The sequence below is a fragment of the Aythya ferina genome (assembly GCF_964211825.1).
Source record: "Aythya ferina genome assembly, chromosome: 3".
Classification (NCBI taxonomy): Eukaryota; Metazoa; Chordata; class Aves; order Anseriformes; family Anatidae; genus Aythya; species Aythya ferina.
This window is the reverse complement of record NC_140298.1, coordinates 29,295,770-29,310,640: the sequence shown is the minus strand read 5'-3', so window position 1 is coordinate 29,310,640 and position 14,871 is coordinate 29,295,770. Positions and strand designations below refer to the sequence as shown.

The window sequence follows — 14,871 nt, the reverse complement described above, 5'->3', positions numbered from 1 at the left end:
TCCACATATCAAATTATACTGCAATATTGGCTAAGTCATGTTGAATATGACAAAAAAGAAGTGAAGAATAAATGTCTGATTAAAATTAATACGAGTAGCCAGACATTCAAAATACTGTAACAATCCCCAGATTACACTACAACCCATTAAACGTCCATGGATGTTTTCAACACCGTGTTCTCTGAGGTGTTCACAGGGAAGTATCCACGCACGCTACAAATGCCTGAGCTCACTGAAAAAAGTCATATTCCCCAGGAGAACCATGCAGGCAGCTGCACCTTCACTGCCTCTGAACCTTGGCCTCTAATTGTACTTAAACTCTTAGATTTAGGATCCTCTAAGTCCTCTAAGATTGCTACCCTCAGAAGGCTGAAGTTACCCTTTGTGAGCAACCCCAGATGATTTTGCTTAGAAAAACAAGGAAATGTGTTTAGATGCTACCAAAAATGACTGCAGGTGTCTTTACTGGATTATATATAATAAATATTTCTGTTGCTAGGATTACTGGACACTGGGGAAACAAAACAAAATGAAGACAATTTATAATTATTATTTTTATAAATTACAATTTATTTAAAAAAAATCTGCCTTTCAAACTTTAGTCATATTGTTTGCACACATAGTCCTTTTATACAGATTGAAGAAATCCAGAACAAGAGAAAGGACTGGATCCTTCATTCTTATTTAATTTACAAGTCAAAATAAGACATGTTTTAGGACAGCAGATCCACTTGCTTGACCTGAAAATGAAATTATTTTTTAGGCAAGTTCTCCATTAATGTACCTGGCAGCTGTAGAGAGAAGTAGAACATCCTAGCACTTGTTTTTCTCAGTGGCCACGAAGACTTTGCAGAGCTGACAGCTGAAAAATGGTGGTGCCAGTTCTGCCACAATTCCATTTCTTTCAGTGGTACTAAGCCTGCTTCATGACATTCCTGGTAATGAATCTGACCAGGAGTTAAGTACAGTACTGATGCATTACTCTAACTGTCATTTTTTACCAAAATCATGCATTAGCCTTCCCTTTAATCTCATCCTTTAGAAGGCAGGTTTCTTTTTTTTTTTTTTTTTAATTATTTTTCTTTTTTTTTTTCCAAGCCTTTTTTAATCCTGTTACTGGAATCTATATATCTCTACTGTCTGCACATTTTTTTCTGAGAAGTCCTTCATTACAGAAGGAGACACTGATAATCACTAGGCGCCTTTTCTGAGCAGCTGGAATTCCCCCCTCATTCAATTATCAGCCAGATCTGACCCTGCCCAGCTCAAGAGGCCACTAAGATATGGAAACTTGAAGACAGGAGGTGGTATGGACAAGAGATGAAAATATAACTACAGGCAGTTGGGAAAGCATGCCATACTATAATCTTACAGGATCGTGTCATCTTCGCTTTTTAAAATGAGTCATTATAGCCACAGGAAAATATTTTTTTCTCTTTTATTAATTGCATTTGAAAATAGTAGAAAAGGATTGTGTGTACATGTAGTACTTTTGCCTGTAGTAAAAAACATGGAGTATTAAATAATCGTAATAATAATTCCCTCAAAATCAGCCATCTTTATTCCTATGCACCAACCTGTTTGAGCATTCACAGTCTTCCTTTCCACCGCAGGGTGGTTAATTAATAAACCTTTAGTTAATTGAGTTTTCTGCCTGCCAATTCCACTGGGGTTATTACTTAAACACATGCAAACTGCATTTCCATTTAGAACAACTTTCTGGTTTTCTCTCTCACATTATAAGTACAGTAAATGTAAATTTTCTGCATTCAAACATCAGACATTAATACTGCAGTGGTGTTCACCCACTACACATCATTACTTGCAATCTACTCCTTATGACAAATGACCTATGCAGAGTCAGGAACTGAAATATGTGTTATATCTGCGGAACTATTTAAGCCACCAACTCAAAAATAAAAAATAAAAATCAGAGGTCTCAGGTGTCTTTCAAACAATTTGTCCCTGTAAAATTTATTATATAAAAAAAAAAAAAAAACAGGAAAGTTTGTCTTTTGGGTGGGGGTGCTCCTTATATTATACAAATCGTTTATCACTGGAATTTGCTATTAAAAAAAAAAAAAAAAAAAAAAAAAAGTACATCTCTAGCTATAAACAGTTTGGAGACTTGAAACAAAAGATAAATATAATAAAAAATATAAATGGTGAGTCAAAAGAAACCTTTGAAAATTATAGAATATATGAATAGACACAGCAAATACTGGAAGCACCTTTTCCTCATTTACAAATAGGAAATGGAATAAAGACACAAGTCAGTGAAAGTACCTATGGCACAGAGAGAGAGCAAACCTACAGCCTGGAGTCTTCACACGAAGAACCACGAGCACACATGCAGGAGGGCCAGCAACTAAAATGTTGTGCTCCTTCAAGGAAAGCTGCAGGTTATGCACTGGCAAAATCAGCTCCCACACACTCTGCCCTATGGAGGTGCTGGACTGGAACAGTCAACGTGAGGGTGGCAGGGAATCCCCATCGCCATAATATTTTCATCCATGATCTCAGCCCTGGAACTATCAGCAAAGATAATACTAAAAGCTAGCCTGAAGAGCACTTTTGCATCTAAACACAGACATCCACGCAGTGTTGAGCACTAACTGTTAATACTTCCACAAAGGCAGCAGCTAAATTGACAATTGATAGCAATAGTCCCTCGTGGCCTTTAATGGCCTTTGCTGGATCTTCACCAGATGGGCAAGCAGTCTAAATGGACCCACTCCATCAGAGACCACTGCTTATTTTCACCACTAGAGAACACTGCTTAAAGGCTTATTCAAAGCCACCAGCGACAAGGGAAGGGAGTGAGGGAGCAGCTTACTTCCACCCTTGCCGCTCTTCTCCATGCGGTACTGGTAGATGTGCAGCGTGAAGAGCATGTGGGAGTTGCGGTGATCCTCCTCATCGCAGTCCCGCTGGCTGCTGCGCCGCGAGGCGATGGCGGCGTCGAGGAAGAAGGCAGCCTTCTCTGCCGTGGGGGCGCGGAGCTCGCTCTGGTTCTGGAGCTGGGGGTTAACACAGGGAAGAAGTTACCCACAAACTTCCACAGGAGTCAACACTATCAGACAACAGCCGCAGTCAATGAATGCTGTGGATACGCTGGCTTCTGATGGGGCTGGGGAGGAGGAAGCGCCCTGTTGAATGAGACCTCCTGGCACTGGCAGGGACATTGCCATGTCCTCCAGGCGCCCCACTACTGAATCCAGGCCCCATTTCTGAGGGTCGCTGCTTGCAGTACCTCTAGTGGCAGTTGTTACAAATAAACCTAACATTTGTCCTATGGGCTGGACACAGATGCACACATTTGTTCCTCTACTTTCCCAGAATTTTAAGCCATTCATTAAAGTTTGTTATTTTTGCTGCCTGTTTTTTCCTACTTTGGCAATCACTGTGTCCTCCTGACAGTTAGAAGATAAATAAGCTACTGTGGATAACACGTCAAGCCCAACAGTTGGTGAAGACTGGTGGGGGCAGGCCCGCGTGTTATTCTTCAGGAAGTGTTAGAAGGGAGCAGTCCACAGCCAAATCTGTGAGATAACAGGACTGAAGCTTGTGGTCAGACCCACAGCGTGTGGAGAGAAGCACAGAAGAGAAGACACTTTCATGCCCCTTCACACCACAAGCCTGTGCACCTGCTCACAAGATAGGGCAATCCATTAACTGGAGCAAGACAGGTAGTGTGCATATGTTCATATTTGCTGGACCCCAATCACCACCACCAGCCTGCTCTTATCTCTCCAGAGTGATTGACAGCATAGGAGGGCAGATATTAACCCACCATAATGTTAGGAATGCATGTGTGTTTCATGTCACCTAAGACTAGCCTGCCTGTGGAAAGGACACATGACTGTGCAATCCGATGGCATTAGTTTTGGCAGTATGCAGAGCTGGCCCACAGCCCATAGGATAGGCTTGTTTTGTCTGGCGTAAATACAGTGAGGAATTCTCATTCTCGGGGTTTGCTCCACTGCTGGGTAATGCAGCTAAAAGTTAAGTTCTCCCTAAGGATGACAGTGCTCCTGCCTTCCCTTTGTGATCATTAATCAGCCCAAGGAGGGATAATGCCAACGCTCTGCACGGGATGGGGTAACACAGCTGCGTGCTAAGCTCTCTCTAGAAAGAGAAAGGGAGGCAAGGAGTTAACACAGCAAGCAGAAGGCAGACCAGTCTGTGGACGGATCTCACTAATATAAGCAACAAAAAAATGTGCACACTTGGAAAGGCCCAATGACAGACAGTATGACATATGGTGATTATTCATTTGCTATACACGCTGCTGGTTTTGCATATCTGTATGGCTATAACATAATCTCCTCCCTTCAACCAAGGATTTTGAGAATTCAGGTGTAGGATACAACTACAGAACACTATTATGTCTTGCAAACACACGTAAAAAGAGGTTTTGCTCGTATTTTAAATCAGTATTTTACACTGCAGAGATGGACAGCCCTGTGCATCCCTCCCATGGAGCTACCTTTTCTCTGCTGATCTAAAACAATTCACATTGTTTATGGCTATTACGTCTGCGTGTATGTAAAAATAGTCTACTATTGTGGATTATTTATTTTTATTGCTGTTGTGCTTAAATACCTTAGTGAAGAATTAAGCTCTAAGGAGGGGTTATCTGTCACACAGTTATGCAACATATGTAACATGCATACATATTCTAATTCAGATCTAAACCAACCCATCTATCACCCCAGTGGGAACTGTGAAGACTTGAGTCTCCCATCTATACTAACTGAACTACACCCATTACTAGATACCAGGGGGTGAGATAATGCCAGTAATGCTCTTGTGATAATGCCAGTATTTCATGAGGCACTAAAACTATGAGTCAAGTGAGAATAAGAACGCTAATCATTATTTAAAACCAAGAAGAAACTTTGCAGTCCTTGGGTAAAACAGAAAGGATTGAAAATACACTCTCAGTATGTCCAAAAGGCTTAAACCACAAAGAGATAAAACACAAAGTTTACTACTTGCTGTTTAAAATCTCATGATTCACAACTTTTGGGGATGTGAATCATGATTCCTAGATGCTTGCAGCTGGAAACAGGGAGCAGGCAGACAGAGTCTGTTCCCTCCTCCCTCCATTTTCCCATTCCTGGAGGGAATTGCTCTGCAGTTCCTGGATGGATGTAGCCATTGCCTTTAAGGCTGAAAGAATGTATTGAAGCTAGTTTGTCCCCTCTTCCCCCATCATCTGTCATACAAAAATCAGAGTCACTTTTACACAGACAACAATTTGAAAAATAGGCCCTTCCTCCCCCCAGCCAAATAAATAAATAAATAAATAGATAGATAGATAAATAAATAAATAAAAAGGGCTTCTGAGACTTTCTAGTGGTTACCCAGGAAATACATGGACCAGTTACTCATTCCTGCTAAACCTCTAAACCTGAGAAGATCTGGAGTTACTCTTGGCTTGCCCAGCTCAGGAATTTATGTCTTGGCAGCAATTAATAAGTAGCAATTAATGCTTCCTACAACATTGCTAATGCAAGTGCTATAAATAATGTTTATAAAGAGATAAACAGCCATATTAATGGCCTACAGCTATTTGTGCAGTACTGTAAATATTTTATCTTGTTGTTTTACAAAAAAGAGATCACACTTTTTTTTTTTTTTTTTTTTTAAATGAGGTGAATTTCTATTTGCACTGAATGCTTTCACTTTTTATTGCAAACACAAGCCCCTGCTCAACATCAGTTATACCAGAGGTACAAATATTTAGGCCAGGAGAGCAGATGGCCCTGCAGCTGCAGGTCATAAAGTTCTTGCATGTTTTAAAGTAAACACTTTCAAGTCTATAAACTTTGTGCTCTGGGTAGTTCTTGAATTTGAACCATCTCAATGGCTCAAAAAAATCACATTGCTTGTTTTAGTGTAAAATTAAGACTGGATTCACCTGCATGCCACAAATGGGGTCCTCACATAGGTAGACGCCTGGGGACTGGCCATCCTGCAAGCTTCCTGTAGCCACTTCAGACAACAAGTCTCTAAGATTTTCTTCTTTCCCCCACACTTCCACTGCAGAAATTCGGACTGAGAAGCGGGCTCCTGTCTTCTCTTTGCGTTCATTAATCAACTTGAAGAGCCAGGAGATGGCACAAGGGATTATGCCAAGGTTTTGCATGGAATCATCCTTGCCAATCATGGTGTATGACTTCCCTGTCAGGAATGGGGAGGTGGAGAAAAAATAACAATGTCATTTCCAGGACCTTCACAGCCTTCTGCTAAGTGATATTATCCTTTATCAGCCTCATGAAATCAACTTCTTCACAACCAAAAGGACAGCCAGAAAAGGGAGATAGGCAGGCAGGCAGACAAATAATACATGGAAAATGGAGAGCATTTAAAACCAACAGATGAAATCTTGAGACCCTTTCAAGAATTGTAACCTCATGTATTCCTCTGACATTCCCCATTCCCCAGGCAAGGGTCTGCAGGTCCCTATCACACAACACTGCAGACAGTACCATGGGTGAATAGCGAGGTGAATTGAGCAGAGCAGGAATACCATGGTTTATGAAATTCCCTGCTCTAGATACTGTGAGTGCGATATATACTTTGTATACCATATTACTTCAAAGCACTACGTTACGTGTCACACACTGGGACTGGCATTGACATAACCCTGGTCCCAGGATCACAGAGATGTAACTTTATACAGAGAACAAAAGAAAAACAAAACAAACAAAACAAACAAACAAACAAACAAACAAAAAACAGGTACACGTGGTCATTTGGTGCAGAATTGGGTCCACAAGAATAAATATTTTATATGGACCTAAAGCTTCCCCTACTTTACTATTATTTTATTCTGCACTTATAATTCTGGCTTGTCTCTCCTGTAAAAGTTTGTTGAACAAGAACAAGCATCAAGTTCTATCTTGTGCTGTTTTAGGTGTCAGTATATAGAGACAAGTTTTCTAAATTTTCAAGCCAAAGTATAAAGGTATACATAATTTTTGGCAAGTACTTGTGGTTTCTTTGCCTTGTTTTATTCCGTATGTTGAATCTATGTGAAAGAAGACCCGTGATATTTTTAAGCACATGTCAGTGGCAGTGTCTGTGTGTGTCCACAGTTGGCAGAATGGTGATGCAACTGCAGAGACTCAACTTGTGCTCCAGTAGAGCTGCAACTAAGCCATCTCTCTGAAGGACACGTAGCACTTGTGAGTCACCAGCATCTGACAGCTTTCTTTTCCACTTGTCATCTAGTGTTTGGCAGGTCACACAGGATTAAATATCCAAGTGTTCATCCCACTGTTACTCCTGTATGGTCCAGAGGGGTCCTGTGGTTAGTTGGACAAATGGCCCTGCTCTATTTATTGTACCAGAGCTGGTAGGTGGTACTGCAGCTTTTGTTGTATTCTCCAGCTTTTGTTGCCTTTAAATTGGGATAATCATAGCCTGATACAGTTTGATCTTCCTTATCACTTGAAAAATTGAATTATCCTTTTCAGTTTTGTGTGTTTATCTGTTTCTTCGGGACAGTAAAAAATAGAGATCATTGCACCCATTCACAACAAACCCCCCTTCATTAAAGAGATATTATTTTCAAAATACATCTCAATAAACATGAACAAAAAATATGATTGCTCATAAAATCCAGTTATTTCAAAAGAAAAGTTTGTTAATGATAATGATTCTCCTTTTTATTGTCTTTCTGTGAACACCTAAAATGCTGTTGATGTAAAGAGTGAGTTTTAATCCACTGGTAATATTCAGTTAACCATTAGAATAGGATTTCTTGGAGACAGAACAGGGAACAGTAATTAAAGAACCGTCTAATCTGGGAATAGAATAGAAAGCGTATGATGTGAGTGCCCAGTCACTGCACTTGAACAGTGTCACCACAAACACAGAGTACTTGAGTGGATACTCTCAGCTTGATAGAAGTGGTGTTTTGGCAAAGAGTCTCCAATACTAGGCACATTTGTAAAACTATCGATCCCTATTGGATCATTCATTAACAATTGAGGAGAATACTAACAGTTGCTGTAGTGCTCAGGGGACTGAATAAAGCAAGAACTCAAAAACAACCTCTGCTTCAAAGAGCACGTTGTCCATCATTTAGACAGTATGCAGAGTTGAGAGATGTGTTAATGAAAGGTGAAGGTGTAGTATAAGGCCACGCATGTAGTGTACTACTTTCAAATACAATTACTATGCACAGAAAAATGACGGTTTGTTTTCCCTAACCTCAAGCATTAACAACCTTTGGTTACAAATATTCATTTTGCTGTTCAAATAGGGAAATTTAGCAATACCAACCAAGTTTTGCATGGCCAAAGCAGAACACGCAGCCATCTGCACCATTGACCACTGACTGGATCACTTCAGCCACAGTCCCAGCACATACTTCAGCCTGTAACAGGTATTAAAGAAAAAAAAAAAAAAGAGAGAGAGAGAGAGAAAGAAATTAGAGAAAATTATCAACAATAATAGGAAAATCAACGGAGTACTTTCAGTATAAGTAGTCATAAGGTCAACAGTGCTCCAGACAGCATGCTAAATTATCAAAAAGTCTAATCTTGCTTGTTTCATTTGTGTGACCAATACTATTGATGGTAATGACATTGTTTGTGTAAGCACAAGAAACAAAATTTTTGCTCTCTCAAGGAAGTTTCATTTGCTGACTATCAACAACTGGCATGATGTTAAACAAAATACACATACTATGAAGGGGTTGTGGTTGATTTGATAGATCTGTCTCTTAAGGAGTCATAAAAATATTTTTTTGTGGGTGAAAAGGAAATACTGAGAAATTTTAACAGGTTCTGTTATTTCCCCAATTACGGACTGAATTAATTTCCACTAGCAGGTGGGTAAGGAATGTAGGGGGGTAAAACAGAATGTTTGGTATTACTTAGGTGACATTTCTTAATTTTTCTCTATTTTATTATGAGTCTTCCTAGCGTTTAGCAGCAGTAGACTCCATCCTGACAACAGCAGAAGTATGTTAAGAAGTACAACACACAAATTTACCCAGGGCATTCTTAGAGTTAAGGTTCAGACTCTCTGGTCTACTTTGCTCTTTTACTGTCTTCCTCATGGCATTTGTATAACAGTTCACCAAACCAAAGCCTAATAAAAATGAGAAATCTGATTATATACTTATGATTGGAGATCTGTGGATTAAAATCTCCAACCTTCTACTGTAAATTGTACAGTAAAACAGTGTACAAATAATCCTTGACTTCTTAATGAATAGAGAATTGTATTAGAGAACTGGCTTTCTGATCAGATCGCTGTATACACCAAATAATCCGTTTAAAATATACAAAAATTGTTGATATGGAGGATTTGCATTCTAGGCACCATTTAGCATATTTATTGCATGTATAATTTTAGGACCAATTGTTTACAGTAAAGAATAAAGAAAGCACACAATCATTTAGATATGATTTAATAAATTGATTTCACTATTGATAACACTGATGGATCAAATTTGACTCTGGTCTAACTCTATTGAAAGTACTGCTGTTGCAGCTGAAATCCATCTGGCTCTGGTGCGTTCTATTGTTAGATAACTGTTCTGATCAGACTTTGCCTACCTGTGATGCATCTTGGGGAAAAACTGCATCGAAAGCAAACATCTTGGGTGGAACCTGGTTGCCCCTTTTCTGAAAAGCATTCTGACCTCCACAGGTCGCTGGGTCATACAGTGTGATTTGCTTCTTACGGGGATCGACTTTTAAGAAAGAGCTGGACTCAGATGTGTCTCTGGCAAGCGTGGAAGAAATGCGCACCATCACTTTGACCTGTCAGCAAACACAAAAAGATGACCACATTTGATGAGACTGTTGGATGCACTAGACTCTTATATGTTGAATGAACTTTCCAAAACACTCGACCCAAGCCACTCGATTCACTTTGCTGTAGCTCCATGGAAGTCAGTGAAGACACGGGAATGATTATAGATAGAACTTGGTCTACAATGCACATTGCACAAAGCCAGAACTTGTCTCTGTCTACTTCAACAAGCACCTCATGTAGTTAGAATTACAAGCTACCTCATGGTGTTTTAGTGCCCGTGTTACTCAAGTACAACGATGAAGTATTACATCACCTTGTCTTACTCTCGGTATAAATTGAAAAGTAACTGTACCCTAGTGGCCCAATTAAGAAAGCTGAAACGTAATCTAGGCTGCTAAACTATCAGAACTACTGCGGTTTCTACACAGTAGTGTGATCAATAAGACAAGCACATAAAAGCCAGATCTGTAATTTACACCTTTCTGATTCTATCCAAATGCAAAAAGATGAACTGCTCACATCTAAGTGTCATCATCAAAGAGTTGTGAAAATAGCCCTGTTTTAATGGTCAGATTTTGAAATCATCGTCAAGGGAGTGAAATGTAATAAGTGATAAAAGATTTGTTAAAACATGTTAGTTCATAACTCATTAAATGGCTACATAAGACGTTATTTCTAGACAAAAATACATCTTCATGGATTTAATGAGATTATACTGCATCATTAGCCCACTTGGTAGGCCACTTGGTAGATGTAAATAATACAGTTGATAATCGGTCTTGTTTTGGTTCTTCCCATAAATTCACTACCTGCAGACAAATCAGTTCCTGAACTTTACAGGGCAAACCTCACCTCTCTGCCAGCTTTTGCCTTCTAGCCACACATTCATTTACTTTGTCCTAGGGCAGACTGACTTTCATGCCAACCAGAACTTTTATCTGATTGTTTCGTTCTAACTATATCTCCGTTGTATTAAAACCCATGCATGGTTGGCATGCAAGTCACCATGAAGAGGCACTTCAGCACAGGGTGGGCACTCAGCCACTGCTGGGATGGCAGAAACACACTGGGAGGTATTGTAGCCCCAAAAGTCAGGCCAGGCTGTGGCTCCTGTCAGCCTCGTTGAGACTGGTGCTTTTCGTATGTAGACCTCATTTCATGCTTGCCCAAACTCATCCCACATGTAAATAAGTCATCTGGTTTGAGAGGTCAAATCTGGGAAAATTCATTTTTTTAAACAACTCCTCTGAAGACAACAGAATGAGATCAGAAATCAATCAAGATTGTTCAGTATTTTTGTAATGTTGTCTCTATATGCTTGTGAGTCAAATTGGTAATGTGAATCCAAATTTAAACCAGGAAAACAACTTGTAACTAGATGAAAATGGTCAAGAGTCTGATTTCAGTTTTACATGGTTAGTTGAGGGGAAAGAGGAAGAATGCAGCTTGGGTGTGCATGGGTTCTCTTTTCAACCACTCAGCTCAGCAGTTATGAAACCTAACACCTAACTGAAAAAAGCCACTTCCAGCGTTTTGCCCAAGGCATTAATTTAATTAGCAGAGCTAATTTCTACTGAGGACAAAGACCATCAACACCCCCAGACAGTTGTAATGAACTGCCCCTGGTTTATTTCAGCCCTAGTTGTCCTGGCAGCTCAGAAGAGAGGCACTCGTCAAGTAACCACAGAGGGGAGGGAGGGCAACACTGAGTCCTGGAGGAGAAAAAAGAAGACATATAATCATAGAATACCCTGAGTTGGAAGGGATTCACAAGGATCATCAAGTCCAAGTCCTGGCTCCACACAGGACCACCGAAAACTCAAACCATGTGTCTGAGAGCATTGTCTAAATGATTCTTGAACTCCTGCTATCAGTGCCGTGACCACTGCCCTGGGGAGCCTGTCCCAGTGCCCAACCCCCCTCTGGGTGCAGACCCTTTCCCTAACCCCCAGCCTGACCCTCCCCTGTCCCAGCTCCATGCCGTTCCCTCGGGTCCTGTTGCTGTCCCCAGAGAGCAGAGCTCAGCGCCTGCCCCTCCGCTCCCCTCGTGAGGAAGCTGCCGGCCGCCATGAAGTCAGCTATATTAGTCTTCACCTATTTTCAATTTTACATTAGCTGTGTTTTTCTATTGTATCCTATTTTAAAACAGATATCACTTTGTAAAAATATTAGACTGATCTGTTAGAAACTCAATTAACTGCTGTTCTTCAACTAAATCAAATAAAATACTCTACTTTACAAATCTACTTCCCTGTAAGTTTATGTGCACCTTTGGCTGCTGTGAGTCCATATCCTTCAGATCCTTGATCATTATGTGCAAAGGAGAGCTAATTGAATACCCCAAGGGTAAGTTTGTTGTTGTTTTGTTTTGTTTTTTTTTTAGAAGGAAAATAGGTTAAATCTAACAACCTTACATATACAGGTATGAATACATTCTTTCTGGCCTCAAACTGTATGGACGCTTCATTTCAACCTCTACCAGTTTTGTACCAGTATAACATCACCAGCTTTGGGCCCTGATTTAAACCTCTTTACACAAAATCAGACTACTACCTGTCACTTCTTACTAAAGTAATACTGCAAATCCTCCTTACTTCCAACAGCTATAGTGATAGAAGCTCAAGCATCAGTTTTGTCTTTCCCTGGAGTAAAAGATCAATTTAACTGAAATCCTAAAAATTTAGTAGCATCAGATAAAACGAATGAACCACTATAAAAAGGAGCTCATCTCAAAAGTCCCAGGAGATGTCTAATGACATAAACTTTCTGACCATTCGGCTCCTCAGCTCTAGCAAATACAGACAATTCACAAGAAAAATACGCTATTGCCATGAACCTCTGATTTCCTGTGCTTTGGGGAGTTTTATTTTCAGATCTAATTTTTCCTGTGTGTGAGGGCAGAGGAATACTGCAAGGACTATACGTGGGTATCCTGATAACTGAGCCACTTCTTATTCTGAAGACAGTTTGTTTACAGCTGGTATGAAGAGGTCTGTGCACCTGGGCCTCTAAGGACTGGCAGTTGCCGTTAGGTAGGCACTCTATTAGTAAATATTATTATGCATGTAACTTAAACCCAAGGATTCATGCAAAATGTTTCCCAATAGCAGTTAGGATGACAGTAAATCAACTAAGCTACAGCAGTACAAACGATGGGAGAAGACAGCCATTTCACAGTCTTTCAGGCGATTTATAACTGGGGGATAGCAGGGGGAGGTTTGGAGTCCGTGCTGACCCCTGCAATCTTGGCCACGGGGGAGGCAGTGCGAGAACAGGAGAATGTAATTCAGCCAGCTATGGGGATAGCACAGGAACTTAATGGACTTAAAAGACTTCGGTTCAATTTAAGGAACAGACAGGTTGAAGATCACAGCGACGCTCTGGGGAAGGCAGAAGTACAGTATGGTTAATTTGAAACTAACTGAACAGTGAAGTTTAAGAACTCTATTACTTTATGCTTGCAATTTATATTTAAATAAACTGTAAATTGAACTTCTTCTTAAGAAGAAAGCAGGTTTTCTGCTTCACTTCCTATGTGTCATTACTGCTTTAGTCCAATGCTACAATTCTCCACTAATCTCTTGTAATTGAAGGGTTTAAGAGATACCACTTGTGATTAATGGGACCACTCTGTCTGCCAGAAATTCTTATTTGAATCCCAGTGATCGGGTCTTGGCAGCGCCCAGCCTTAGACGCACCTCTGACTGTTTCTACAGGGAGAGATGAAAGCCCTCTCTTGAGACATGGGCTGCTGGTAAAACAAACAACTGGGGTCTAATTTTGATCTAAGTTTACACTCCTGCAAATCTGGCTGAACTCAGCAAGAATTACCCTAGCTTAAGAGTGGAGAGAGAGAATAAAAGAAAAGGTCACTTGTTCTGCATCATTACTGTGCCTCTTCTAGGACATAAATTCACTTCTTAATTCTGCTCATGCCGGAAACATTTGTTAATGTATTTTCTCCTGTGAGATCACAGGATCTGATTTGACAACTACTAAATCCAACAGGACTCCCATTTACTTCTCCGGACATCAGTTCCTACCTGGGAGGAACTGTTCTGTTCTTGAATGAGTTTTACAGTCATGTACTTCCACAGTATTATGCCTGATACACGATGGCATAAATAAAAGCAAAATTGGATCTGTACTGCTTAGATTTCCTCAACATGGTTTCTTTATATTTCTTGTATACATATTTATATTTAATTTCTGTGCATAATTATATGAACTATTTTTTAAAAATGCATAGATGTATTGGTGTTTTCTGAATTTATATATAACCATATATATGCTTTTTTTTCATAATTTTATCTCTATGTGGTAAATATGGGCATTAAGTAGTCACTGTTCATTCATGGGTACTACTCAGTAGCATCAAGGGAACATTGCTGTAATATCACAATGCTTTTGTACCATAAAAATAAACACAGACCTTTTAATTGCTTCCATTGCAATTTCAGCTGCCTGAACCATATTCCTTTGTTTTCTCCTTTTTTACCTAGTGTATCCCTACAAATACATCAACTATTTCTTGAAGATGGCATTTGCTAATTGCAGGATTTTTTTCCTGGTAAACTCAATTTGTGACCTGCCATGGACCTTTTGTTATGTTCTTCCTCTGCAGAGAAGGACAAAGGTTCAGCAAGCTCTGCAGATTTGAACAACTGGTGCCATTGGAAAAAAAAAAAAAAAAAAGAGAGAAAAAACTGAGTGCAGCCCCAGCCACTGACACTCCCATGTCTCCTGTGCCTGCAGGGGTCTGTCTGGAGGACCGGCAGTGAAGTGAGTGTGGAAGAGGGGAGAGGTAAGCTCTGTCAAATCCGTACCAAAGAAGAATAACTACAAGCAGAGGCTGGAATGAGGCAATGGGGATATTATCACTTCCTTCTACTCTTGCCTGTAAGATTTCATTTGGGGTTCATTTATCTAATTACTGCAGGGATAGGGCTAGACAGCTGTTGCTTTGGGCACTGTGCTTGCCTTTATGAGCTGCCTTTCTCATCAATCATTTGAGCAGCTTCTGCTGGACGTGTGCTGGGTAGTGGTGGGAGGCAGGAGCTGTGATGCACTCATGGGCGAGACGGGCCA

At 40.2% G+C, this 14,871-nt stretch overlaps 1 protein-coding gene across 6 annotated transcripts in view; it reads right to left on the bottom strand.

The window, feature by feature from the left end:
- The window catches only part of KIF26B (kinesin family member 26B), a 301,650-nt gene that overhangs the window by 56,052 nt on the left and 230,727 nt on the right, over positions 1-14,871 (bottom strand). For all 6 annotated transcript variants that reach the window (XM_084512195.1, XM_084512198.1, XM_084512197.1 and 3 more), the window contains 4 exons: positions 9,582-9,788; positions 8,299-8,392; positions 5,927-6,189; positions 2,837-3,020 (listed from right to left, as the gene is read on the bottom strand). In XM_084512195.1, the coding sequence (XP_084368321.1) occupies positions 2,837-3,020; positions 5,927-6,189; positions 8,299-8,392; positions 9,582-9,788 (748 nt within the window). The remainder of the gene's footprint in view (positions 1-2,836; positions 3,021-5,926; positions 6,190-8,298; positions 8,393-9,581; positions 9,789-14,871) is intronic.